This window comes from Heloderma suspectum, chromosome 1, assembly GCF_057233095.1.
Source record: "Heloderma suspectum isolate Gila_16-S chromosome 1, 16-S_ref, whole genome shotgun sequence".
Classification (NCBI taxonomy): Eukaryota; Metazoa; Chordata; class Lepidosauria; order Squamata; family Helodermatidae; genus Heloderma; species Heloderma suspectum.
In genome coordinates this window covers 4,536,287-4,563,354 of record NC_139458.1, presented here as the reverse complement: position 1 = coordinate 4,563,354, position 27,068 = coordinate 4,536,287, and the positions used below count along the sequence as shown (strand labels likewise).

At 46.3% G+C, this 27,068-nt stretch overlaps 1 protein-coding gene across 3 annotated transcripts in view; it reads left to right on the top strand.

Moving 5' to 3' along the window:
• Positions 1 to 27,068, top strand: part of MDGA2 (MAM domain containing glycosylphosphatidylinositol anchor 2) — a 682,071-nt gene that overhangs the window by 417,686 nt on the left and 237,317 nt on the right. For all 3 annotated transcript variants that reach the window (XM_084833668.1, XM_084833657.1, XM_084833679.1), the window contains exon 8: positions 4,153 to 4,446. In XM_084833668.1, coding sequence (XP_084689794.1) covers positions 4,153 to 4,446 — 294 coding nt within the window. The remainder of the gene's footprint in view (positions 1 to 4,152; positions 4,447 to 27,068) is intronic.

Genomic DNA, 27,068 nt, shown 5'->3' with positions numbered 1-27,068 from the left:
GGCGAAAATGCCCACAGGGGCACCAACTCTGACTCTTGCACCAACTCTGTATCCCTTCATGCCAAATTAAAGTGCTCCTGTCCGCCCAGGCATTTTGAGGAGAATCTTGAAATGTTACAATTGATTTTAACAACCTAAATTGATTTCAGATGGATTGTTTTTATTTGTTGGTTTTATGGCTTTTATGTCTCAGTTTAATTTTTTTTATTGTCATATTATATTGCTTTTACCATTTTATGCACACCACCCAGGGGTTTTCCTGGGCAATGAAGGCGTGGTATAGATAATTTCCAAATAAAGTGTGAAGAGGCAAGGCAGGGGTGGGGAAAGTTCCTCAGCCTCTCTCACCTGCACACAGCTTTTGAGAGGAGCATTGTATTCCACACCCCACTTCACATATCAGCGGGGCAGACACAGAGCAGCTCCTGTCACCACCGTCTTGGCCCTGTGTGGGCTCGCCGAGGCAGAGCTCCCCACATTCCAAAGAATCTCCTCAACCTTTCCCAGCCTGGCTCCTTCCAGAAGTGCTGGACTGCAACTCCCATAACTCCCGGTCAGCATGCTGGCTGGGAATTAGAGCCCAACATATATGGAGGGCACAGGCTGGGGAGGGCAGATTGACTCTGCCCCTTCCTGGCTCACCAGATTGATTTTCATTCCTTCTTTTCTGGAGCTGCCTCTGCCTTAATAGCCTGGTCCAGAGGACCTGCGGGAATCCTTCTCCCCATCCTCTGAGGTCAGCCACTGAGGTCCTGCTTCCCATATCTTAGCTGGGTGGGTAGGGGACTTGTAAAACAAGCCTTTTTAGTTGCCGTTGCTCCTACGAATGTAGAAAGCAGCACTGCCTCCCTCTCACTTTTCACAAGGAGGGTGAGAAGATGCAAAGTCTCCTGCTGGCTCAGGCCACGAGTCCATCTAGTCCACCATCTGCTGTTTCCAACACTGAGCAGCCAGATATCTGCAGGAAGCCCCCATGCAAGGCCGCAAGGCTGGAGCCCTCCCCCACAGTTTGCCCTCCCCAGCTTTTCAAAGATTCACTGCTTCCAGTCATGGAGGCTCCACTTGGCTAGCCTGGTTCATAGCCATCAAGAGACTTCATAAGTAAGTGTGTGAACAGAAGAGGTCTGCTAGAGTAGACTAAGGTTCTTAAGACCCAGTTCTTAAGATCTTCAGAGGAGGCCCTTCTTTCCACACCACCACCTTCAGAGGCACATTTGGTGGGCACCTGCAAGAGGGTCTTTTTGGTGGCCGCTCCCAGGCTTTGGAACTCCCTGCCAATGGAGGCCAGGTTCGCTCCCTCTTTGCTGTTCTTCCACTGGCAGACAAAGACCTCTTTATTTACGAAGGCCTTTCACCTGTAAGTGGGCATGTTGGGCTGCATGCTGTTTTTAGTAATACTTCCCCTCCTGTAATTGTTCTATTTTTATTGTATTTTAATGTATTATTTTATTGTTTTAATCAGTTTCAGTTGTTTCTGTAAGCCGCCTTGAGTGCCATTTTTTTTAATAGAAAAGTGGGGTGCAAATTAAATAAATTAATAAATAGAGGTCAGGTCCACCTCTCCCAGCATGCTACTGCGAACGAGAGGCTTCACACAGCCCGCCAGGTGGGCTTGGGTGGCTGTTTCATCAGGGCAGTTGGGGGCCAGCATTTGATACTGTGCTGCTTCGCGCAGGGCCCGGGTCCCGAACCTCTTTCAGCCTGAGGGCCAGATTCAGTTTTGGAGAAGCCCTCGGGGGCCACATTCCAGGGGTGGGCGGGGCCAAAGGCAAAAGGGGCGGGGCCAAAAATACCAGCCTATCCAGCTTCAAGCTCCTGCTTCCAGCAACTAAGGGGTGGCAAGTCCACCTTTTAGAATGGGGGGAAACATGGACATGCTAGGAAACCCCCAAGGAATTGTGGGTCACGGAAAAGGAGGCACGGCCAGTGGCAGGGCACCCCAGATGTGCTGGATTTGACCCATAAGCCCGAGGTTCGGTACCCCTGGTGTAGGAGCTGGGTGGGCAGCTGGGTCTTTCGAGGAACCAAGTGTGCTTCTCGCTGCTTTTTCACGCGTGCCGCTGCCGTTGCTTTTATCGGGGAGCTGCAGGAGCAGCACTGTTGTCCCAGGCACTGTGGCGTTTCAGCATTATGTCAGCATAATGCCCTAGAAGAGCTATTCATCATAGAACCAAGGGAAGCTGTTCAGTGAGGGGCATTACTCCTGTCACATTTCAGAAGAATCCAGTGACTCAGGCCGCATCGCCTGCAACGGTTTTATGTTATTGTGTTTGCTTCGATGCCTAAGGATTCCCGTTTGTGAGCATTTCAATACCCACCCACCCCTCGAAACGTACCAGAAACGTCTTTTGGGGATAGTTTAGAAAATGTCAGAAGTGGGAGCATGTTGCGGGGGGTCTCCCTTCCCACGGCTTAGTGAAATTGCAATGTGCGTTCCTAGAGTCACACAGTTTCAACGGTCCCATTTTAATCAGAAACTGGTCAGAGAACAGCACCTGTTTGGCAGACTGAAGCCCCGGGGGGGGGGGACTGGCTCCTCCTAGAGTGAATGACCATTGATGGCGTGAGCAGGGAGGAGGAAACTTCTGATCTATATGCCTGAGTGAGAGATACTGGGGGTGGGGGTTGCTGCTGCTGCATTTCTGAGTGTGGGAGAGAGTAAAAAGACTGCTGTGTGTGTGTGTGTGTGTGTGTGTGTGAGAGAGAGAGAGAGAGAGAGAGAGAGAGAGAGAGAGAGAGAGAGAGACTGGGCGGGGAGACCCAAACTGGCTGAAGTTCTCTGAATTCCGTCTTGAAGCTCGTTCCAACTCAAGTCTATATCAGATTGCAAGCTTTGTCTTTTCTTTCTTTTCGCATGAAAATCCATGCATTTTTCATGCGTATTTCCCCCCCAATGATGCATCAATTGTGTGCATCTTTGAAATGTACGCATTCTTCTCCCATTGATTAAGCATCTTTCTGCATATTTTTCAAAAGTACATATTTTTTCTTGCACATTTTCAAATGTACATATGCTGTCAAATGCAATTTTTTGGTCCACGTTGCAAGCTCAAAAATGTGCAGACCTGGACAGCAGATTGCATCCAAGTCCATCTTTGGTCCGGAAGGTGTGACCTGGGTAAATCCTGCTCAAAAATAAACTGAAACAAATTTCTCATACATCCCTACATATGTGTTTGTTGTGGTACAGAGAGAGTGTGCAAGCTGAAAGGCAGATTGTATATTTTTCACTGAGCAGTCTGCTTCATAGGAACATTCATAGGAATGTCAGAAGCTTCCTTATACTGAGCCAGACCCTGAGTCCCTCTAGCCCAGTATTGCCAACGCTGACTAGCCGCAATGGGTTTCAGGCAAGAGTCTTTCCTTCCCTTACCTGGAGATGCTGGGGATCGAACCTGGAATCTTCAATCTGCAAAGCAGGGTCTCTACCACTGAGCCATGGCCCCTCCCTCTGTTCAGTTCAAGATTAGCTACCTGTCTCAGCAATGACCACATTTTAGGCATGCTCCTGACAAAACACTTTGTCTGAAATGGTCTGTGTCTGTGTATATGATGATGATGCTAATTGCATACAATAAAGCTAATACTTTATTTTTATCTACCTCGAAGTTACCTGAGATATGGTAGGCATCCAATAACATGCCCTGTTTCACACAAGCAGGAAATCACGGGTGAGGGGAACCTTCTGTGCTGGACCAATCCAGACTGGAGGTGTGGGGTATCACGTGGCAGCCTGCTGCTCCATATTGCAAATAAGGCCACATCTCTGCCACATACCGAACTGCGACATTCAGAGGGAAGGTGTGGCAAGCACCCTGCCTTTTCCCCACACATCTAGATGTGTGTGTGTCTCTGTGTGGTATGTGTATGAAAGAACATGCAGACAATATATATGAGGGGGGAAAATCAAAGATGCAAAGCCCCATTAGTGGACACAGATTCTGCTGCAGAAAAAGTGGGTGTGGCCCCCAGAGATGGCCACTAGTAGCAAAGCATCACGGTTTCAGGGTCTCCCACTTGGCTGAATGACTCCCTAACTCTGCCTTTGGTTGTCAGTCTGCTTGAAGCCATGGAACTCCCAAGTACTAACCATACAATGTTTGCTTCTCTCTTTTTTCCTTTTCCCTTCCCCCCCTTTGCCCCCATTTGAAGTTCCACCCAATCTGACTGTCCCCCAAGAAAAGTCGCCCTTGGTCACCAGGGAGGGAGATACCGTTGAATTGCAGTGCCAGGTGACCGGGAAACCCAAACCCATCATTCTCTGGTCCAGGGCCGACAAGGAGGTGCCCATGCCAGATGGGTCGATGCAGATGGAGAGCTACGATGGGATCCTGAGGATTGTCAATGTCTCACGGGAGATGACGGGGATGTACAGGTGTCAGACCAGCCAGTACAATGGATTTAACGTCAAGCCGAGGGAAGCTCTGGTGCAGCTCATTGTGCAGTGTAAGTCCATCCCCCTGCTTTTCCTGTTTTGGTGGCAACAAGTTGAATTTCAGTTGTGGGAAAATTCTTGCAACTTGGACCTTGTGTTGTCTATGCTAAGTGTTGCGTGCGTTCTTGCTGATGGAGTACCATCTGGAGTGCCATCACTTCATAGGGCAGGTTCAGAAATATGCTTCCTGATGCCATCACATATGAGTTTGTAGCTGCTGCTATTGTGACAGGAGCTCAGCTTCCACCACAATGTAGTCTTTGGAGTAAGATTAAATGGCAAGGCTGAGTTGCCCAAATTCAAGCCAAAGGAGGTGGCTTTGGTTAGCTTGGAGAAATGAGGTGGTAGCAACCTTTAGCCATGTGAAAGGTGTTGTTAATGCTCCTTTGATTGGGAAAACTAATTTGCTAATTAGATATTGAAAACAAATAGACTCTCTCATCCAGTGTGTGTGTGTGTTTAATGAAATACATTAGACACTGATTCCAGTTTAATGTAAAAATACAATGACATATTGTAGAGTAGTAGCCATCTGAATTTGTTACAGCAAAAACAACTGTGTAACTTGGCGGCACCTTCAGAGCTAACAGATTTAGGGCACAGTCCTATGGTTGCACCCTCGATGATCGTACGGTTGTCCTTCACAAGGAAATCAAGTCCTTTTTGAGCCTGACAGATCCCCACAATGGACCCAGCTTGGCTTGCATTTGTGAGCCGAGCCATGCAATAGTTCCCCAAACCCAGGAACTTTACCAAAGTTTTTTTGCACACATTTGTGGCCATAAATAGCAGAATTTGTGCAAAATAGTTTCATCTGCTCAAATTTGATGATTTGCAGCCATGATTTTGCACAAATTGTGCTAGCCTCTTCTTCTTCTTCTTCTCCAACAAAACATCCCTTAGGCGAGATTTCTGCTGCATGCAGCAGATGGGGCAATGATTGTTTTGTTTTGTTTTGTTTTGTTGATTGATGGTCACTCTTGATGTCTGAACTGTAGGAGTTAGATGTTTCTCCAGGACAATCCCAACGTGCATTTGGCCCTCTTTGTTGTTACATACAGATGCACACACCCACATATATTTATGAGTGTTGGTAAACCACTTGCATTTACAGGTTTCAAAGTGGTGTACACAAATCTTAAATATATAAAAATACAAAACCAGTACATTGAATCAATACATTGTATCTACATATCGTAAGAATAAAATGTATGGCGCAGTCTGCAAATGATGGGTGTTGTAGTCAAACACATCTGTAGGCACCAGGTTGGGGAAGCATGCATTATATAAGCAGGTGGTATTCCATATTATCATATACAGCTGGTATATGTTTAGATTTTTTATCCTTCCTAGTGAATTCTAGTCAACTGATTTGGACATAACAACCAAACAAAAGCATCAGAGGAACTAAGGATTATTCAGTTGGGCTGACATTATCCAAAAGTGTTTGGGGGTGGTTTTTTGCTGAGGGAGGAGGTGTGTTTGCATGTCTAAGTTAACGCTAAGTTCGAGGTTATTTCTAAAAGCAGCCAAGCTCTGAGTAGAGCACCTTATTAAGTCACTCCACTTCTTTTTTCAGAGAGCAATTATGTAAGATTCTGCCTGTGATGACTCTGTGATAAGCTATAAATAGGACACGAATATCTTAGTATTCTGTAATTGGCTTCTCGTAAAGTGTGTGGGTGTATAGGAGCAGGGGAGGAAATTTGCAAATGGAGACACAGCAGTTGCATACACCGACACCGCTTTGGCTGCAGTTCTATGCCCACTTCCCTGGGAGCAAGTTCCAATGAGTAAGCCCAGTGGGACTTACTTCACAATAGACATGCATAGGATTGCACGGTTAGAGAATCAAAAGTAGAGGTTCTTGGGAAATTCTCCTTGTGTGAATTTCAAATTCCCTGATTTTGTTTCTAGAGTAGCACCTATACATTAGCAATGTACCTTTCTTCTTCATCATCATCTTCTTCTTCAAAACATTTCTGGACTTTGTTAAGACCTCTGTTCATATATATTTGGCTGCAATTTTAAATTCACTCCACGCGCTATTTTTATGGGTTACTGGGGATGAACAAATCTGTCAATTTTAGTTTTTTCTCCTGTTCTCATTTTTCTGATCTTAAATTTGGCTTTTTAAAGTTTGCATGAAAATTCATAAGTATTTTTGTGCACATTTCTCCTAAGCCATTTTTGTATGTGTTTTTATCCGTTATGCACAGTTTTGCAAGCATTTTTTCTAAATAATGCATTTTGGATGTTATTTTCATGGATATATGCATATTTGTATGTTTGTTTTAACTGGAAAACGCCATTGCAAAATTCAGAAATATGCAAATTCCAAAGGATAACTGAGTTTCGGTTTACATAGTGATTCGAAGGTGCAAGAATAGGTAAGTTAGAATTCAAATTAAAATGCAAAATGAATAAATGTCTCCCACATTCCTACAGGTTGCCAGTGTGTACTGGTACATATGCTCAGAATTCACAGCAGAAAAGAGGAATCTTGGCATGGTTTTAGAATTTCATCGCAATCCCTTTTTGTATTGTGATTGAATTAATATGCATGGGCTATAGTGTGCTTTGGTAACTTGTAAGAAAAATAAAAACAAAACAAAACAGACACCAACTGAAAATGGATGCAAACTGCACACATCTCAGTTCCAAATTTGAGATGTTTTAATCTTCAGAAATATCTCCGAATTAAACTAAAAGTCACAGCAGAACACCAGACACAGCAAATCCATGGACTGATGATGACAAAATGGAATGGGGAAGCCTTCGCGTAGCTAATAAGAGATGGTGTTTCAGGAATTAAGGCCGCTGGACAGTGGCTAGATGGCCACAGGATTTTTTGTTTTCTGGGAACGGTGCTCAGAGCCAGCGCCTCCCCACCCCTGCCACCTTGTAGGTGGTGCGGTCCGTCCCCGGTTCCATGCTCGGAAGAGCAGCACAGAGCGGGGGGAGGGGCATTTCTGGGGGCAGGAAGGGGAGGGGATGGTGGAAGTTCTGTTACGACGCTTTATACAGTGTGCATCTCCCAGCCTCCTCCCTCCCCACACCCTGCTCCAAGGCGCCCTGGCTAGATAGCCAAAATCGGCCATCTAGCCACAAATGCAGGATGGCCAGAGCATAGAAGAGAAGATCCCCCTCCATGCTCCGCCCGCCCTGCATTGGATAGTCGGTGACCTCCGAGTTTGGAGGCGGCCGACTATCCCCATAGGATTGCGCCCTAAATCACCTGTTTTTGCTAGGGGTTCTGGAAAGCATTGATCAAATCTCTCCATTCATACAGAAAATCCTAACTTGAGCCGTAAACTCAAGGGAAGACAAGCTCTTGGGACGTCAGATCCGAACTATGTATTGGAGCAGGCAAGGGTGGCCCCCGAACCAGAAACAGCATCCTCACCATGCCACATTCCCCCCGCCTCTCTCTCTCTCTCTCTCTCTCTCTCTCTCTCTCACTCACACACACACACACACACAGTGTGTGGCTTCCATTTAGCTGTGACATTGTCATTATGTGTGTTTCCTCACCACTGTTCCACATTTATGGCTGGTGAGGGGGACAGGTAAACTGGCAGAATAACCATGTCACATCACAAGGTAAATTGAACTACATGTTAGAGCATAATGATAGGAGTTGTAGTCCAACGCATCCAGAGGGCACCAGGTCGTGGAAGGCCGTGTCAGAGGAAGATGAGAGAGAGCACAACATGGGGAGGCCATATGGGGCAGGGCCCATGTTTAATGTGTACCTTGGTCTCTAGATTTTCAGGCATGAAATGTGCTGTTTTGTTTGCAAGGTAAACTGCCTTTAAACCTTTGGGCCTCCTTTTGGAAACGTAGCAATCCCTTTGATTTGTTGTGGTTGTTTTTCTGCTGCTGTTATTAAGCAGCCATTTTACACATGGCCGATGCTATGGTGTGTGTGTGTGTGTGTGTGTGTGTGTGTGTAAATGGAGCAATTTGCATCCACACATTGCCAGCCCCTGCCCCCCCGCTTCGCAAAGTGGTGCTGTTTAACAGCTTAAAATCTGAGCTTTTACAGAAGCAACTGCAGTTTTTGTGTTTTTTTTTTTAAATTCTAGAAGAATAGCTGCATTAGTCTGTTGAAGAAGAAAAAAATGACAGAGGGTCCTGTGACACATTATTAACGGCTAATTAATTGGTTGTAGCAGGCAGCTTGAGCTTTCCTAGGCAAGAGTGGACTCGCCTCTCCCTGCCTCACTTTTTGCTTGCTTGTTTGTTTTTTGTTGGGAAGCTGCTGGGGCAGCTTTTGCTGGAGTTACTGTGCAAAATGCCATGTATACTAATGGTGCTGAATAATAATACTATTTATTATATATAATCATCAATTCCATGAATTTGGCCGCAGTCCTAAACACACTTACCTGGGAATAAGTCCTACTGAACTCATTGGGGCTTACTTCTGGGTAGACACATGTAGGATTGCACTGTATGACAGCAGCCCCCTTCAGGCATTCAGGATGGATGCGTGAACGTCTCCCACACGCAAGTGGCTTATCCCAATCCTCACCCCTGAGATGCTGATGCATGTGTTGGCTAGGACCCTGCAACTGATGGGCAGTTGTCCTTAGTCTGAAGGGGTTCCTGCACGTGTCTCCTTGTGCTGTCCCCATGTATTTCAGTGGAACTTCTACATGGATTGTGCAAAGACACAGCAAAGCTTGAGGTAGGAGGAGGCCTGTGAAGACCTGACCACCTGCATTGGGTGTTCCCGTCAGACTCGGTCTCTCCTGTGTCTCCCTGCACACCAGTGGTGATGAGTCTGAAATCATAAAACCGGAATGAAGCTGGGTCCAAAAGCAATTTCAGCGATCCTCTTTTACCATCCTTGGGGAGGACACCGAGTGCATAAAAATGCCATCAGGCACAATATAATCAGATGTTTACATCATGTACCTTATCAGGCAATGATACCCAAAAGGACAGGAGGTGAGTTATGGCAGGAGCTCTTGCCTGGAGTTTATATGCCATCATTTCAGGTTGGCACTACATAAAGAAATTGTTTATTACAAGGCCTTCTTACAGGATCTCACCTGCTTTGAGGTGGCTTGCAGAGGAGCCTGGCTGGCTTTGATTTCAGGACAGCCAGTGCAGTCAAAGGGGCAATGTTAGAGTTGTCCCAGGGCGGCCCAGATGAAAATCTCTGCTCGGATGACCTGAGACCTCTCTCTCTGTCTCTCTCTGTCTCTCTCTGTCTCTCTCTCTGTCTCTCTCTCTCTCTGTCTCTCTCTGTCTCTCTCTCTCTCGATCTCCACCTAATGATTTTTAACGTGATGAAAGGGCTCCTGTGCCCCATGTTCAGACATCAGGGGGACATGTACAGGCATTTTCAGAAGCTGCCCCACTGCAAGCGAACGTCCTCTCCTTGGAAACCTGTCCACACAGGAGGCAGAGCAATTCTGGAAGCCCCTAGGCCAGGGCTGGGCAACATCCAGGAGTCAGGGGTCTCATCCCCCCCAACCCACCGAGGGCCACAGCCTCCCCCACTGCCTCCCATTGGTGGTGCCAAATTTGCTGCCACTGCTGAATTTGCACTGTGGCGTTGGCAAAAAGTGGCAGTTCTGCAAGAAAGCCTCACATGAGGCAGCACGCACTTTGTGTCCTCGAAAGCCCACTGCTTTTTTCCTGCTGCTGCCGCCACAGCAACTGTGCTGCATCAGCAGGAGGCAAAAGTGGGCGCGAAAGGACCCATAGGGTGCCGCATGCCTCCCACAGGCCTTGCGATGGCCACCCTTGCCCTGGGCTTTGGAACACCCTGCCCGGGGGAGCATACCCACACACTCCTTTTTAGCTTTCTGGAGGCCCTGGGAGGTGTGTGCAAGTCTGTGCATTTTGTCCAACTTTGAATCTACCTCATTAGGCGTGTTTTATTTTATGCTTTAACTGTCTCACTTTAATTGCTCTGTTTATGCTAATTTTAGATGAGTGTTGTTGTTGTGTATATTGTTTTATCCTGCTCCTCAAGTAGCACACATACAGCGGAGAATTCAGTGCGAGCAATTAGGGAAAGGCAGTGCCACCGTCTAAATGGACAGCTATCACCAGTTCTCTGACATGAACTGCGGTGCAGTTACTCTGATGGAACCTATCATCATCACAGACGAAGCAGCTGATTGTAGCAGGTCTGGTAGCCTTTTGATGGACAATGGAAATAAGCACAGAGTAATTCTATGCAATATTGTTCTGCTAGAAATAGAGCAAAGAGGAACAAAAATTAGAGACAAAAGGTGCCTGTGTGAAGGGCGCAGAGGCTTCCTTTACGGCTCCATGAAATTGTGCAGGTAATTTTGGATGTCAATAACATCACTGAAAGTAAGAAAATTTACTTTTAGGATGAAAGCAGCCACATTATAAACCAGATAGCCTGTCTAGACACACACAGAGAGCTTATATTTTGCTTAGGGGTGAGGAACTTCCGCCCGGTGGGCCAAATTCAGACCTCCAGGCCTCTCAGACTCAGTCCAGGTCTCGCCAGGCCATGTTCCCTGTCTCCTTCTTTTGTGGGTGGGTGGGTGGGGATCACTGCACTGAACAAAAGTAAGACTTGCATTGATAACTCCACCCATCTTTGGCTCTAGTCCCACCAACATTTGGCTCTGATTGTGTTGTGTCCAAAGCTGGAATGTGGACTCTGACAGGTTTTGACTGAGGTCATGTGAACCTCAACAGGAAAAATGTTCCCTGCCCCTGATTTAGACAGTTGATTTGAAACTATGGTAAAACAAAGTGGATATAACAAATCATCATCGTCGTCATCTTCTACATCATCAGCATCAGTACCGCCAGCATCATTATATATTTATTGGTATGCCACTTTTCCATAAAATTGTGCCCAAAGAAGCACAACATAACCAATGAGTAGCAGTGAATATAATTTACAATGTAACAGCAATAAATATAAAAATATTTTAAAATACAATAGAAACAATTTCAAATAGCCATAATGTTGGCAGATAAATGCATAGTAAAAATATCAGTATATCCAATATCTAATAAAGCAGTATAAATAAACTAATGTAATTCAGCAACTGAGTACTAAACATGAGAGAGAATAATGCTTAACACAGAAATGCAAGCAATGTTCCCTACAAAGATGTAGTGGCAAGAGTGTTGGACTGGGAGCTGGGAGATCTGGGTTCTAGTCCCCACTCGGCCATGGAAGCTCACTGGGTGACTTTGGGCCAGTCACACACTCTCAGCCCAACCCACCTCACAGGGTTGTTGTTGTGAGGATAAAATGGAGAGGAGGAGGATAATGTAAGCGGCCTTGGGTTCCTTGCAAGAGGAAAAAAGGCAGGATATAAATGCAATAAATAAATAAATAAATAAATAAATACGGGTTCTCCACCATTAGGCTACAAACACTGGTTGGCACTTGGCAGCCACACTTCTCACTGGTGGCAGCCTTCCTTCCTGCCAGCTCTCACCTGTGTCTTCTTTCATAGTCCCTTCCCCATCTCTTACCTGGGGAGGTAAAGATTGCCAGCCTTCCTTCTAGCCCCACAAACGTACAAAGTTTTGACATCACTCAGTCTCTCTCCAGCAAACACTCCCTCTAACACTTACCTTCAGGCAGAAAATGTACCACAAGGAACTGTCTCTGTGGTCTTGAGATAGTTGAGAACTTTACCCAGTACACCCTACATTGTTTGTTATATCAACATTCTAGAGTCAGTTTGCTGGGATTTTTCCTTGAAAAGATGTCCAGGTAGCCAACACAGTGTAAGCTGACATGCTTTTCTTTCTTTTTGCTAAAAGGCAACTTAGAAGTGGCCAAGAGCAAACACAAATCCCCAATAATAATATACAGAAGTGCAGGAGAGATGGACTAACTGAAACTGAAGATTTGCTACTCCATGACAGTCCAACATGTATCTCTCTACATGTTTATAGCGTAATTCTATGTTACAGCGCTATTTTTTGCTATCCATACTGACTGTACACTCCCACACCAAGTGGTAAGATGTGTGTGTGTGCATAAACTATGGAACACAGACAAAGTTCAGAGCCACGGCAGACTTCTATTCCTCTTAGTGTGCCATGACTTCATGAATTAACAGCCTTGTTTTGTTAAGGGTAATCAGGATCTTGCGGAGAAGTTCCCTGAGGAAGCCACCAAAGAAAGAACTCTCATCTAAAGTTAATATCAGGAACAGAGTAACTATTGATTAACATCAGCACCTTGGAGAGGGGTCTCGCTCTGCGTACAACATTGAGGGAGCCCAGCCTCCCGGAGGTATTTGCGAACCGATGTATAACAATTTAATTAATTGTGCCGACACAGGTTATGACTTTCAGATTGATTTGAGAAGCTTGGAGGTTCACAGCTCAGAAGGCATCTCTTCACCTGAAGGACAGAAATAGTCATTTTGCATTTCCTTTTTTAAACTCTGGAATCATTATAGCAGGTGACTGGGGCAACTCACACCACTGCCAGTATTTACAGTACATCCTTGCAGTACAGTACATCCTTGCAGTACATCCTTGCAGTTACAGTACAGTACATCCTTGCAAAGGATGTACTGGGGCTGTACAGAACACAACAGTTCCATGGTTCCCCCAAGGCAGAGGAACAATAGTCCACATCAGATGTGCAACAGAGGCACGGCGACAGGATGGGAGAATCAGCATGGCTCGAGCTTGTAGAGGTGCTCTGACTTCCACCTTGAAGCCTGATCTTCTTAGTTCCTGTTCCTGCTGCTGCTGCTGTTGTTCAAATGGAAAAAGTGCACAACTGCATAGTTCAGTGCTCATTCTTTTAAAGTGTGCCCCCAAAAGCACTGGTTTTCCCCCATTGACCAGAGGGTGAAAACGTGTATTGTTTTCAAAATGCACATTTCTAAAGTATGCATTTTCCAACTAATGCATTTTGGGAATGTGATTGTAAGTAGGGACGGAGAGGAGCCCCCTGGTCCAGGTTCTCCAAGTGCCTGCCCAGCCCCTGGACCCATGCTCGAGCTCCCCACCACTCACTGAGCCACCCGCCCTCAGCCAGAACGCATCCTTGAGCACTGTGATCGCTATTTTGCAAAACAATGGCAATCGCGAATATGTGGACATCTTGTTGTTGTTCAGTCGTTCAGTCGTGTCCGACTCTTCGTGACCCCATGGACCACCATAGCACGCCAGGCCTTCCTGTCCTGCGCTCTCTCCCGGAGCATGCTCAAGTCCACATTCATTGCATCGGTGATGCTATCTAGCCATCTCATCCTCTGCCGTCCCCTTCTCCTTTTGCCTTCAATCTTTCCCAGCATCAGGGTCTTTTCCAGTGACTTTTCTCTTCGCATTAGGTGGCCAAAATATTGGAGCTTCAGCTTCAGTATCTGTCCTTCCAATGAGCACTCAGGGTTGATTTCCTTTAGGATGGACTGATTTGACCTCCTTGCAGTCCAGGGGACTCGTAAGAGTCTTCTCCAGCACCACAGTTCGAAAGCATCGATTCTTCGGCGCTCAGCCTTCCTTATAGTCCAGCTCTCACAGCCATACATAGCTACTGGGAAAACCATAACTCTGATTATACGGACCTTTGTCAGCAAGGTGATGTCTCTGCTTCTTACTATGCTATCTAGGTTGGCCATAGCTTTCCTCCCAAGGAGCAAGCGTTTTTTGATTTCATGGCTACAGTCACCGTCTGTGGTGATCTTGGAGCCCAAGAAAGTAAAATCTGTCACTGCTTCCATTTCTTCCCCTTCTGTATGCCAGGAAGTGATGGGGCCAGATGCCATGATCTTCGTTTTGTTAATGTTGAGTTTCAAACCAGCTTTTGCACTCTCCACTTTCACCCTCAACAAGAGGCTCTTTAGATCCTCTTCGCTTTCTGCCATGAGGGTGGTATCGTCTGCGTATCTGAGGTTGTTGATAATTCTCCCGGCAATCTTAATTCCGACCTGTGATTCATCCAACCCGGCGTTTCTCATGATGTACTCTGCACATAAATTAAATAAGCAGGGCGACAATATACAGCCTTGTCATACTCCTTTCCCAATTTTGAACCAATCGGTTGTTCCATGTCCGTTTCTTACTGTTGCTTCTTGACCCTCGTACACGTTTCTCAGGAGACAGGTAAGGTGGTCTGGTACTCCCATCTCTTTAAGAACTTGCCACAGTTTGCTGTGATCCACACAATCAAAGGCTTTAGCATAGTCAATGAAGCAGAAATAGACGTTTTTCTGGAATTCTCTTGCTTTCTCCATGATCCAGCGAATGTTGACGATTTGATCTCTAGTTCCTCTGCCTCTTCGAAACCCAGCTTGTACTTCTGGTAGTTCTCGGTACACATACTGCTGAAGCCTAGCTTGTAGGATTTTGAGCATAACCTTGCTGGCGTGTGAAATGAGTGCAATTGTGCGGTAGTTTGAACACTCTTTGGAATTGGAATGTAAACTGACCTTTTCCAGTCTTGTGGCCATTGTTGAGTGTTCCAAATTTGTTGACATATTGAGTGCAGCTCTTTAACAGCATCATCTTTTAGGATCTTAAATAGCTCAGCTGGAATACTGTCATCTCCGCTAGCTATGTTGTTACTTAATGCTTCCTAAGGCCCACTTGACTTCACTCTCTAGGATGTCTGGCTCAAGTTCAGTGACCGCACTATCATGGCTATCAGGGACATTCAGATCTTTCCTGTATAGTTCTTCTGTGTATTCTTTCCACCTCTTCTTAATCTCATCTGCTTTTGTTAGGTCCCTGCCTTCTTTGTCCTTTATCATGCCCATCTTTGCACAAAACATTCCCTTGATATCTCCGATTTTCTTGAAGAGATCTCTAGTCTTTCCCATTCTATTGTTTTCTTTGATTTCTTTGCATTGTTCATTTAAGAAGGCCTTCTTGTCTCTCCTTGCTATTCTCTGGAAATCTGCATTCAGTTGGGTATATCTTCCCCTTTCTCCCTTGCTTTTCGCTTCCCTTCTTTCCTCAGCTACCTGTAAAGCCTCATCAGACAGCCACTTGGCTTTCTTGCATTTCTTTTTCTTTGGGATGGATTTCGTTGCTGCCTCCTGAACAATGTTACGGACCTCCGTCCATAGTTCCTCAGGCACTCTGTCTATCAGGTCTAATCCCTTAAATCTATTCCTCACCTCCACTGTATATTCATAAGGGATATGATTTAGGTCATACATGAATGGTTTAGTGGTTTTCCCGACGTTCTTCACTTTAAGTGGAAATTTTGCAAGAAGCAGCTCATGATCTGAGCCACAGTCAGATCCAGGTCTTGTTTTTACTGACTGTATAGAGCTTCTCCAACTTTGGCTGCAAAGGACATAATCAATCTGATTTCGATATTGACCATCTGGTGATGTCCATGTGTAGAGTCGACTCTTGTGCTGCTGGAAAAGAGTGTTTGCTATGATCAGCATGTTCTCTTGGCAAAACTCTATTAGCCTTTGTCCTGCTTCATTTTGTACACCAAGGCCATGCTTGCCTGTTATCCTGGTGATTTCTTGACTTCCTACTTTAGCATTCCAATCCCCTATGATGAAGAGGACATCTTTTTTTGGTGTTAGTTGTAGAAGGTGTTGTAGGTCTTCATAGAACCGATCAACCTCAGCTTCTTCGGCCTCAGTGGTTGGGGCATAGACTTGAATTACTGTGATGTTGAATGGTTTGCCTTGGATTCATACTGAGATCATTCTATCGTTTTTGAGATTGTACCCCAGTACTGCTTTTCCCACCCTTTTGTTGACTATGAGTGCTACTCCATTTCTTCTGAGGGATTCTTGCCCACAGTAGTAGATATAATGGTCACCTGAATTAAATTCGCCCATGCTTGCCCATTTTAGTTCACTGATTCCCAAGATGTCGATGTTCAATCTTGCCATCTCATGTTTGACCACCTCCAGCTTACCTTGATTCATTGATCTGACATTCCATGTTCCTAAACAATATTGTTCTTCACAGCATCGGACTTTCTTTTCACCACCAGACACATCCACAGCTGAGTGTCCTTTCGGCTTTGGCCCAGCCACTTCACTCTTTCTGGCGCTACTTGGAAATACCCTCTGCTCTTCCCTAGTAGTATATTGGACACCTTCCGACCTGAGGGGCTCATCTTCCGGCGTCATATCTTTTAGCCTTGTGATACGTTCCATGGGGTTTTCTTGGCAAGAATACTGGAGTGGGTTGCCATTTCCTTCTCCAGTGGACCACATTTTGTCAGAACTCTCCACCATGACCTGTCCGTCTTGGGTGGCCCTGCACGGCATAGCTTATGGCTTCACTGAGTTACGCAAGCCCCTTCGCCACAACAAGGCAGTGATCCATGAAGGGGTGTGGACATCTAGGAGTATGCAAAATGGCATTGTGAATCACCCATATATGCAAGATGACAGGGATAAATGGCACCATCCCTACTTGCAACCTCGGGAATATGGGAGCTTTGTCTGAAAAATGTACTTGTATTTGGAACTATGAACGGGGCAAGTGAATTGAAACAAAATTCTCATGCATCCCTACATGGGGAGAGAATTTTAAAAGACCATTTTTTAAGGGTAGAGGAGGAGAGGAGACTGAGTTGGAGGTGAGGGAGCAGCTAAAGTGAGCTTATTTGCCTCAGGAAAGCATTTTGAGATAGGGATGGGCAAACTCCCCCTAGTCTGGGTCACACGCTGCTCGCTGGACCCCCAGGGGCTGCCCACCCCTGCTTGCCGCACACAACAAGCGCTGGATGGTCCGTGGGCACCCGGTGACTGGCAAGCAGCTGCCTGATCCCTCACCAAGCAGCCATTTTGCATAAAAATGGTAGCTCAGCCTCTTTCATAAATGCCCATGGGCACAGATGGCAGCCATAAAGTGGCCAAAATTACAGGCGTAAATGGTCCATTTATGCCTGTAATTTTATGTAAATGGCTGCTTTATGTCCACCATTTGCACACATAGGCATTTACGAAAAAGGCTCAGCTGCCATTTTAATGCAAAATGGCAGGTCGGCGAGGGATGGGGTGGCTGCGCACTTGCCCGACTCAGCTCATGCTGAGTCAGGCAAGAACAGGGGTCCATGGATTGGACTGCAGGGGGCTGAGCAGGGCGATGTCCTCCGGACTCCACCCCCTTCCCAGATTCCTGCAACATCTTTAGTTGAGGAGAGACTTGAGTGAGAAGAAGAAAGAAGCTTGATAAATGAAACATGGGAAGAAGGAACAGCATGGTGGAAGTAGGGTGGGGCAGAAATTAGTTCGGTTCACCTTTTAATGTGAAGTTTCCTAATTTTGCAGTTTCAAATCAATACTTGTATTAGGGAAGAATGCATACAAAAATGCATGTATTGAGAGAAATTTGCACAAAAAGATTATTTTCATGCAGACATTTAAAAAAATCTCAAGGTTAAGACTTGAAAAAGAAACTCAGCTGTGAGCCAGACAGCGCTGTACCAACTGCGGAACTCCCTCCCTAGAGAACTCCGCCATGCCCCCTCTTTAATGAGCTTCCACCATGCATTAAAAACGTGGTTGTTCAGGCAGGCATTTGGGGTTGGTTAGGGTATTTTTAGAAATGTGATGTTTTTAATGTTGAATTTTATTGTTTTGAACTGTTTTAATGTTGTACATCGCCCAGAGTGGCTGGGTGACCAGCCAGATGGGCGATTAACAAATTAAATAAATAAATAAAAGAAGAAATGGAGAGAAACTGAAATTGACCGATTTCTCCATCCCTAGGATGCAAGCAGGCCGTGGAGACTGAGAGCGTCACACTGATGAGACTGTGCCAGGCGAAGGGAGTGGGTGGGGACTCTCAGAGAAAGAATTGGTGTCATATGCTCATGACAAGCTAGAAACAGCGTCCCTTAACTTACCTACAGCTCCTGGGGGGGGGGGGTGTCATAGTTCCCATCTTTAAAGAAGGAACTGTTCTAACGGGCTTGATCCTGTGATGGAACTGGGCTGATTTACCTTGACTACCCATAAAGGCATTCCTGAACCAGTGCAGTCACTGAGGAAGGATAATAAATAGCCATACCAGAACGCAGCTGTTGTCAAGTTGTGAATGGATCATAGAGATAAAGGTGACTTTGATGTGCTTCTGCCAGGGGTCCTGTGCACAGCTCAAGAAAGCAGGGAGGTTTAGGGATGACAGAGAATTCCACCACAGATCTCGGTGAGGCTGAATGCCAGTGCATTCGGCCCCCCGAACTCCGTGGTGGAATGGCCTGCCATCCCCCCGCCCCCCGCGGATCCCCCCGGGACGAGACTTACCTGGGGCGGATGTTCCGGACGGCAGCGGCGGCGGCTGGTCTTCTGGACAGCCGCCGCCGCCACCACCATTTGCAATCTGTTGTTTTGGTTTTTTTCCCCATTCGGGATAGACTACGTAAAGACTTACGTAGCCTATCACGTCTGGGTTTAAAAAAAAAAAAAACCGAGTACGCAAATGGCGGCAGCTACGGCCGCCGCCATTTGCGTTCCTTATTTCGGGCCGTCTTAGTCTACGTAAATATTTTTGTAGACTAAGACAGTGAAAATAAAGGGGAACGCAAATAGCATCCGCTACGCTATTTGCGTCCCCCCTTATTTTTGCCGTCTTAGTCTACGCAAATATTTACGTAGACTAAGACGACAAAAAATAAGGAACGCAAATGGCGGTGGCCATAGCCGCCGCCATTTGCGTACATGTTTTGTTTTTTTTAAACCCAGATGTGATAGGCTACATAAGTCTTTACGTAGCCTATCACGGCTGAATACAGGGATGCAAACAGCGGCAGCTCTGGCAGCCGCCATTTGCATCCCTGCTAGCCAGCAGCTGGATGTCTGGCTGCTGGCAGAGCCGGCCGGCGGCTCCATAGAATCCTCGTGGAGCAGAGCCAGCCGGCCAGGATTCTGGGGGGAGGCGCGGATCGCCTCCCCCCCGGCGAGGATTCCGGGGGGAGGGATGGAGCGCCTCCCCCCCCAGCAGAACCCGGCGGAGTTTTGTAAGCGGGGTTTCGTACACCCCTAGCAGGGAGCTTTTAGGAAGTAACAAACAGGCTTGAAAATGATGCTGAGCATAACAGAAAGCCAGAGAAGGTGTGCTGTGTGTGTGTGTGTGTGTGTGTGTGGGAAGGGTAGATTAAACCTTTTACTTCTACAATTGATAATGTCAGTGACTGAACAAAAACCTTCATTCAACTGGTTGTACATTAAGGACAGACTGGGTAAAGTAATCCTTCACACACCACAGAAATAACTTGTGGAATTCACCACCCCATGTTGTGGTGCTGGACGATAGATTAGATGACTTTTTAATATGAACTCGTGGAGGATAGAACTGTCAGTAGCTGCAATGAAACCTCCATGTTCTGAGGCAGCCTACCAGTCACATGGATACGAAATGCTCCTGGGAGGGATGAGCTGTCATGCCTTGCTGGTGCCTGGCTGCTGTGGGAAACACAATGTCGAACTTGATGACACTTCGGTCTGATCCAGCTGCAAGGTACTTTTCATGTCTCCTCTTCCTGCTGTGTCTTATCTGTGTAAAATGTAAGCCAGTGGACAGGGCAGGGGGTTGATGTCATAGCTGTGCAGGACCTATGTGTCACCCTTCCCCAACCCGGAGTCCTCCAGATGTGTTGTGCTGCAGCTAAGGATATTGGAGAGATCTTCAACAGAACCAAAGGAGTTTGGATTTTCATGAGTCTGACCCATGGATTCTGCAGTGGACCGGCTTTTCCACTGTCGGATAGATTCCATGGACTTGTGGACTGGTTTTCTAACTTTCCTGAATTTAGTGCAAATTTCATCACCATAGAAAATACACAGAACTTTTACAAAACGTCCCAAAATGTGCATTTCCCCCATAGGCTAAAGCATAAAAATGTGCATTTGGGGGAATTTGTGCATTTTCACACCTGCAAAATTGTGCAAATGTGCATTTGCTCAAATCTGGAAAAAAAATCCAGTTCCAGCGATCAGCAGACAACAGCATGGAAGGTTCCTGACAATCCGCGAAGCACAGACGGAATGGATTTCACACAGTCCCTACATTCCTCTCTGCAACTCCCATCATTAAGAGAGTCATGACAAGCAGAAGTCCCATTGATTGCAGTTCACTCCAGATATGACTAGTTCCCACCCCAGGCTCTGGTCAGTGGATCTTGGGGTTCAAGAAAAAACAGCAACCCAAAGTAGATTCCCCAAGCGTGTAGCCTGCTGACCCCTGGTATATAGCACTGGTCTTAAAAACAGTGGGTAAAGAAGAACATCAGGGGAGCTGTGGTGGGTCAGGCCAAAAGGTCCATCTTGCCCAGCATTCTGTTAGCACCTGGGTGCCACACCGCTCTCTTCCTCCTCCTGTTCCCAAGCAACTGGCACACAGAGGCACACTGTGTGTGATTTGTTGTGAACCACCCAGAGAGCTTTGGCTATGGGGCAGTATAGTAGTAGTAGTAGTAGTAGTAATAATAATAATAATAATAATAATAATACTGTCCCCTACATTGGAGGCAGCATATAGCCATCATGACCGGTAGCCTTCGATAGCCTTCTCCTCCATGAATTTGAAAGCCATCCAAGTTGGTGGTCATCACTACGTCTGGTGAGGGCTTTATAGATCCGAAGCAGCCCCTTCAGTTGTGCCCAGAAGAGTATTAGGAGTCACTGCAGATGCTGGAGGGCACCAGTTAATCTGCTTCCCATAACCACGCAGTCCAGCAATGGGCCGCTGTCTTCTGTTCCGAGGTCTTCAGGGTTCGGCCTCTGCAGTAGTGAAGATAGAGGCATTAGTGGCGGCAGCTGGGCCAAATCTACGAGAAAGGGAGTGGAGCGAGGGGCTCACCAGATGGAGTGCTGCGAGCAAGAGCCGCCACCGCTTGGGGCATCTCATCTTGGCACTGTGACACTCCCCTTCAGTGGACCAGGAAATACTGGAACTCTGTTGCCCTCCTGCATTTGGAGCAATCCCCTAGCAGCAGCACCGAACACTCTGTGTTCGTTCTCTCTGTTCATGTTTCACCATTTCTTTCCTCCCCTTAAGCAGGAGATCTTATTTAGCTAGGTTTCCTCTGCTCTTGTCTCACCTGTACTTTTCACATTCCCAGGAATGCTCTTTAGCTCCCTATATTTCCTTGTGCAGCTCCCCTGCCCCTTCCATCTGGTCATTATCACCCTGCTTTTAGTTATTAAACTGGACCTTTTTCATCCATCTGTGTTGACCGTTGAACCTGTTGCAGATCTAACAGCACATTTCATCACAGATGCTCCCTTGGCAGCAGTTTTGATAAATAAAGCAGCAGTTCCTTTAAGGGGCGGGGGGAGAGAGGGAGAGATTGTACTTTTGAATTCATTCTCTCCCCGCCCCACTTTCCCTCTCCCGCTTGTGATAAATTACTCGGCCCTTGAAGTTTTGCTATTGGGATTTGAATCGGTATGAAGAGAATCCTTCGGCTTGGTAGCTTCGTGCAGAGCATGGAGCTAAGCTATAGGTCTGGTATTTTAAATAGTTAACAGAAAACTTCTATCCTTTGGGAATCACCTGCATGGGTGGAGGGGAGGGGGGCATCTCCTGCTATATTAAAACGAAAACAGAAGCACTGTGGCCTGTTAAACTGGCTCAGCTGTGAACAGAAGACCCTTCAAAGGGTGATTAGGCTCTGCCCAGGTGTGTGTAGGACAGATTCCTCTAATGCCCCAAGTAGCTAGTTTTTCTCCTGTGCCAGCCTGGGGGGAGGACCCTCTTGGGACTGGCAGGAGGAGTCTCCACTGGAGAAGGTCCTGACTTGGGTTTATCCTCTCTTAAATGTAAGGGGTTAGATCCAGGATCAGCCTGCTGCAAGAGGAAGGAATCTTCCTCAAGAGGAAAGGATCCACTCACAGCAGTTCGGCCTGTTTTGTGGGGATCCCCCCTCTATCCCACATGACCACTCACTCCCTTCATTGGGGTCTCCTGAGTCCCTGCGTAGCTTGAATCTGGATCCAACTAAGGATGGATAGACCGCCCTGCATCTGCCCCACACAGCGCTTGCTGAATCCCCAGCACTTACCCGGCCCAGGTGAGTGGGGCAAGCTGCTCCACAGTTTGTGGGGTGCTCGACAGTGGTGCACAGGTGTCTGCTCCCTCATCGAGCACCATTTCCCACTCAAATGGCTGCTCGTTCTTTTATCAGTGGTCCCCCTGATAAACTGTGGGTGCCCGACCATGCCATCCCTTGATGCCAGCCCTGCGCCCTCTACCTCCAGCTATTTTTGCTGACAGTAAGCATTGCTAAGCTTTTATTCCCCAGCCCTAGCCCCACTCAATCGTGAGGAAAACAACAGGAAACCCATAGGAAACCCTCACTTGAGAATCCCTCCACCCTGAAATATTTCAAGGTAGTTCGACTATTTATTTATTTATTTATTTGCTTTATATCCCACCTTTCTTGTGAAAATAGTACTTCAGGTGGCCAGCAATAAAATACAGATAAAATAGCATAGTAAAATACAGTACAAAATGGCATAGAAATATAACACCTCATCAAATAAGAACATATCAATAAGAAAAGAAATAACACTCTCCAGATTAAACCGTGGTGAGATTAAAAGAATACTGGAGGACCTAGTGAACCCCCCTGGAAATACTGATCCAGTGTAGGCCTGTCAGCAAAAACCATACAATTATATGTGTTTGGGTAAGTGGGGACTGAGGAACTATGAAGATGAGTTCCCCCACCCCACCCTACCCCCACACAGACTCACACACTCCTTTCCCATCTGTTTCTCAGTGCAAGTCTTGGGTGCATAAGTTGCAATGCAAAATGTGTATTTGGAGCAAGGCTATTGTGCAAACTTAGCTGTTAATTAATTGACTGAATAATTTGTTAGACTTTATGTAGGTGAAGACCTCAGAGCAGCTTTCATGGCCCAAACCCACTTACCATCAGCAGTCAGAACAGATTGTATGTCTTTCAACCTTCACTTAAAGAGTTAGGCCTTTAGATGGAATATATCTGACCTCCACAAAGGAAGAAAAAGCGAATCCAATATCTTGATTACTAAACCACATAGATGAGGACATTCTGACATTTATGGTGGTTGAAAGCTGCCTGTGCCCACTGACTTGTGTAAAGGTGAGGAATTTGCAGGTATTTACAGAAGTAAATCTTGCAAATGTGGAAAATAAGTTTCTCTCTTGTTTAGTAAGGCTGTGGCTGGGGGAGAGAAGTTTTATTTGTGTTTTGTGTGAGTGTGTGCATGCGCACACATTTCGCGTGCACATGCACACACACACATATATATGAATGAAATATAGAATGACAAACAACAGAATATTAAAAACATTTTTAAGCTAAACATTTTGGCTTCCGCCCTCATCAGTACCTGTGCTGTTAACTGGGCATCAGGAGTGGCAGTTTGGAATGCCTGGAGATTAAAGTTCCTTAGGAGAAAAAACAGAGGTATGAGTGGTGTAATGCTTACAAATTGTCCTCCAGGTAAAAGCCCTTTGGCCTAAGAGTTCTGAGTCTATAGATCCTGAAATTTTCCCTTTTGTCAAGCATACCAAGGTCTTTTGTTTGTTCTGTCAGAACCAACTGTAAATCCAAGAGACTATGTGTAGGAGAGTTGAAATGTCTTGCAACAGGCTGCTCCAGTTTTTTGGTAAGAATCTCAGATTCGTGGTTACAGAATCTTGTTCTTAGGTCTGCTGTAGTTTTCCCTGCTTATTTCATGTGACATCCTTTTTTTTACATTCAATTAAGTAAACCACACAGGTAGAAGTGCATGTTAATGACTGTCTAATGCAATAAGTCTTGTTAGTAATCCTGCTGGTGTGGCTGGTGCTCCTGTCGAAGCCCAGGTCGCTCTGTGGAACGCAGAGATGACTCGGGCGGTTGACACGATCGCGCCCAAGCGCCCTCTCCCTCTGAGCAGAGCCCGGCCAGCTCCTTGGCATACACCTGAGCTGAGGGCAATGAAGCAAGAGGGGAGACGGCTAGAACGCAGGTGGAGGAAAACTCGTGCTGAGTCTGACCGAACACAGGTAAGAGCCCACTATCGAGCCTACTCTGTGGCGGTGAGGGTGGCAAAGAGGCAGTTCTTTTCCACCAGCATTGCATCTTCTCAGTGTCGCCCGGCGGAGCTTTTCCGAGTGGTTCGCGGCCTGTTACATTCTGGGCCAGGGAGAGAGACGGTGGAACCCTTGGTAGCACGCTGTGACGAGTTTGCGCGGCACTTTGAGGATAAAGTCGCTCAAATTCGTCATGAATTGGACACCACCATTAATGCAGTTCCATTGGTAGAGGCGTTCAGAGCACTGTCTGGTCCAGTTTTATTGGATGAGTTTCAGTTACTGAGGCCTGAGGATGCGGACAAGGTGCTTGGCCAAGTCCGATCGACCACTTGTGTGCTTGAGCCTTGCCCTTCATGGCTTAGTAAATCAAACAAGGAGGGGTTGTCCGGCTGGGCCCAGGAGGTTGTAAATTCCTCCTTGAGAGAGGGAGTGGTGCCTGCTGCTTTAAAAGAGGCAGTAATCAGACCACTCCTGAAAAAGCCTAACCTGGACCCAGAGGATGTTAACAATTATAGGCCAGGGGCCAACATCCCCTTCCTGGGCAAGGTGCTTGAGCGGGTGGTTGTAGGACAGCTCCAGGCACTCTTGAATGAAACGGATTATCTAGATCCATTTCAATCGGGCTTCAGGCCTGGTTTTGGAACGGAAACTGCCTTGGTCGCCCTGTGGGATGACCTCTGCCGGGAGAGGGACAGGGGGAGTGCGACCCTGTTGATTCTCCTGGACCTCTCAGCGGCTTTCGATACCATCGACCATGGTATCCTTCTGGATAGGTTGTCTGGGCTGGGAGTTGGAGGCACTGCACTGCAGTGGTTCCACTCCTACTTGGATGGCCGACTCCAGAAAGTGGTGCTGGGGGATTATTGCTCTGTGCCATGGCAATTGTGCCATGGGGTTCCACAGGGCTCTGTTTTATCCCCTATGCTGTTTAACATCTACATGAAACCGCTGGGGGAGGTTATCCGGAGGTGTGGGCTGAGGTGCCATCAATATGCGGATGACACCCAGCTCTACCTCTCTTTCTCATCAAACCCAGCTGAGGCAGTGGCTGTTCTGAATCAGTGCCTGGGCACGGTAATGGACTGGATGAGGACCAATAAACTGAAACTCAATCCAGACAAGACGGAAGTACCTTTAGTGGGTGGTTCGTCTGCCCGGCTAGGTGATGCTCAACTTGTTCTGGAGGGGGTTGCACTCCCCCTAAAGGATCACGTTCGTAGTTTGGGGGTGCTCTTAGATCCAGAGGCACCTGAGGCACAGGTGAACTCAGTGGCACGGAGCACTTTTTATCAGCTTAGGCTACACCCTTATCTGGACAGAGAGAGCCTAGCTACAGTGATCCATGCTCTGATAACTTCTCGTCTGGATTACTGCAATGCGTTATATGTGGGGCTGCCTTTGAAAACGGTCCGGAAACTTCAGCTGGTCCAAAATAGGGCAGCAAGATGTTAACGGGGACTGGCCAGCGAGTTCATACTATGCCATTACTTTTCCAGCTGCACTGGCTGCCAGTCCATTTCCGGGCCCAATTCAAAGTGCTGGTATTAACATTTAAAGCCCTTATCGGCTTGGGCCAGGTTATCTGAAGGATCGCCTCCTCCCATATATGCCTGCCCAGACCTTAAGATCATCGTCAGCAGCCCTTCTCCATGAGCCCCTGCCAAAGGAAGTGAGGCGGGTGGCTACTAGGAGGAGGGCTTTTTCTGCTGTGGCACCCCGGCTGTGTAATGAGCTCCCTAGTGAGGTTCACCTGGCACCTACATTGTATTCCTTTCGGCACCAGGTGAAGACCTTTTTATTTTCCCAGGCATTTTAGCATTTTAGCTTTCTAGACTTTTAGCTTTGCTGTTTTAAGTCTGTATTTTAAATTCCTGCACTGCTGCTAAGTTTTATTGTGGTTGTATTGTTATATTGTGGTTTTAATGTTCTATATATTTTAAATTGTTTTATTGTGTGCTGTTTGGTTTTAATTTTTGTGAACCACCCAGAGAGCTTTGGCTATTGGGCGGTATAGCAATGAAATAAATAAATAAATAAATAAATAAATAATCGTGCTCCTGAAAGTAGTGGTTTCTTGGAGGTAACTGCAGGTAATGCAACATGCTGATTTACAATAGTATGATCTTGCATTGCAAGTATCTTGTTTAAGTGCAGATTTAACTAACAATTTATGCTGATTGGGTAGTTTTCTGAATGCGATGCATGGTGGAGAACTAACAGCTTCCATTAAACAAGCTCAATAAGATACAATAGGGTAACTATCTGTAATTATCTTGTGATAATTATGGCAGGAGCATGGCAGTCCACAACAAATGGAATGTGATTTTCTTTCCAATAGTTAGCCTTTGCTTCATAAAGAAGGGTATCCCTGGATTATTATTGATGCTCAATTGATGTTGTAGTCAATGACGTGACTAGGGTATCTGCATAGTTGGAGATGTTCTTTAAGTTCATTAATCTTCTTGAGAAGTTTACTTCGTTATTACAAATGTGTTTTATCCTAAGAGCCAAACTATATATACTGTTCTTCTTTAGATGGTTTGGATGACATGACTTGACGTTAAGGTACAGATGGAATCTGTAGGTTTACAATATAAGTCTGTGAGGATTTGATGGTTTTCAGTAGTAAAGAGTAATTCTGGGTTTCCAGTTC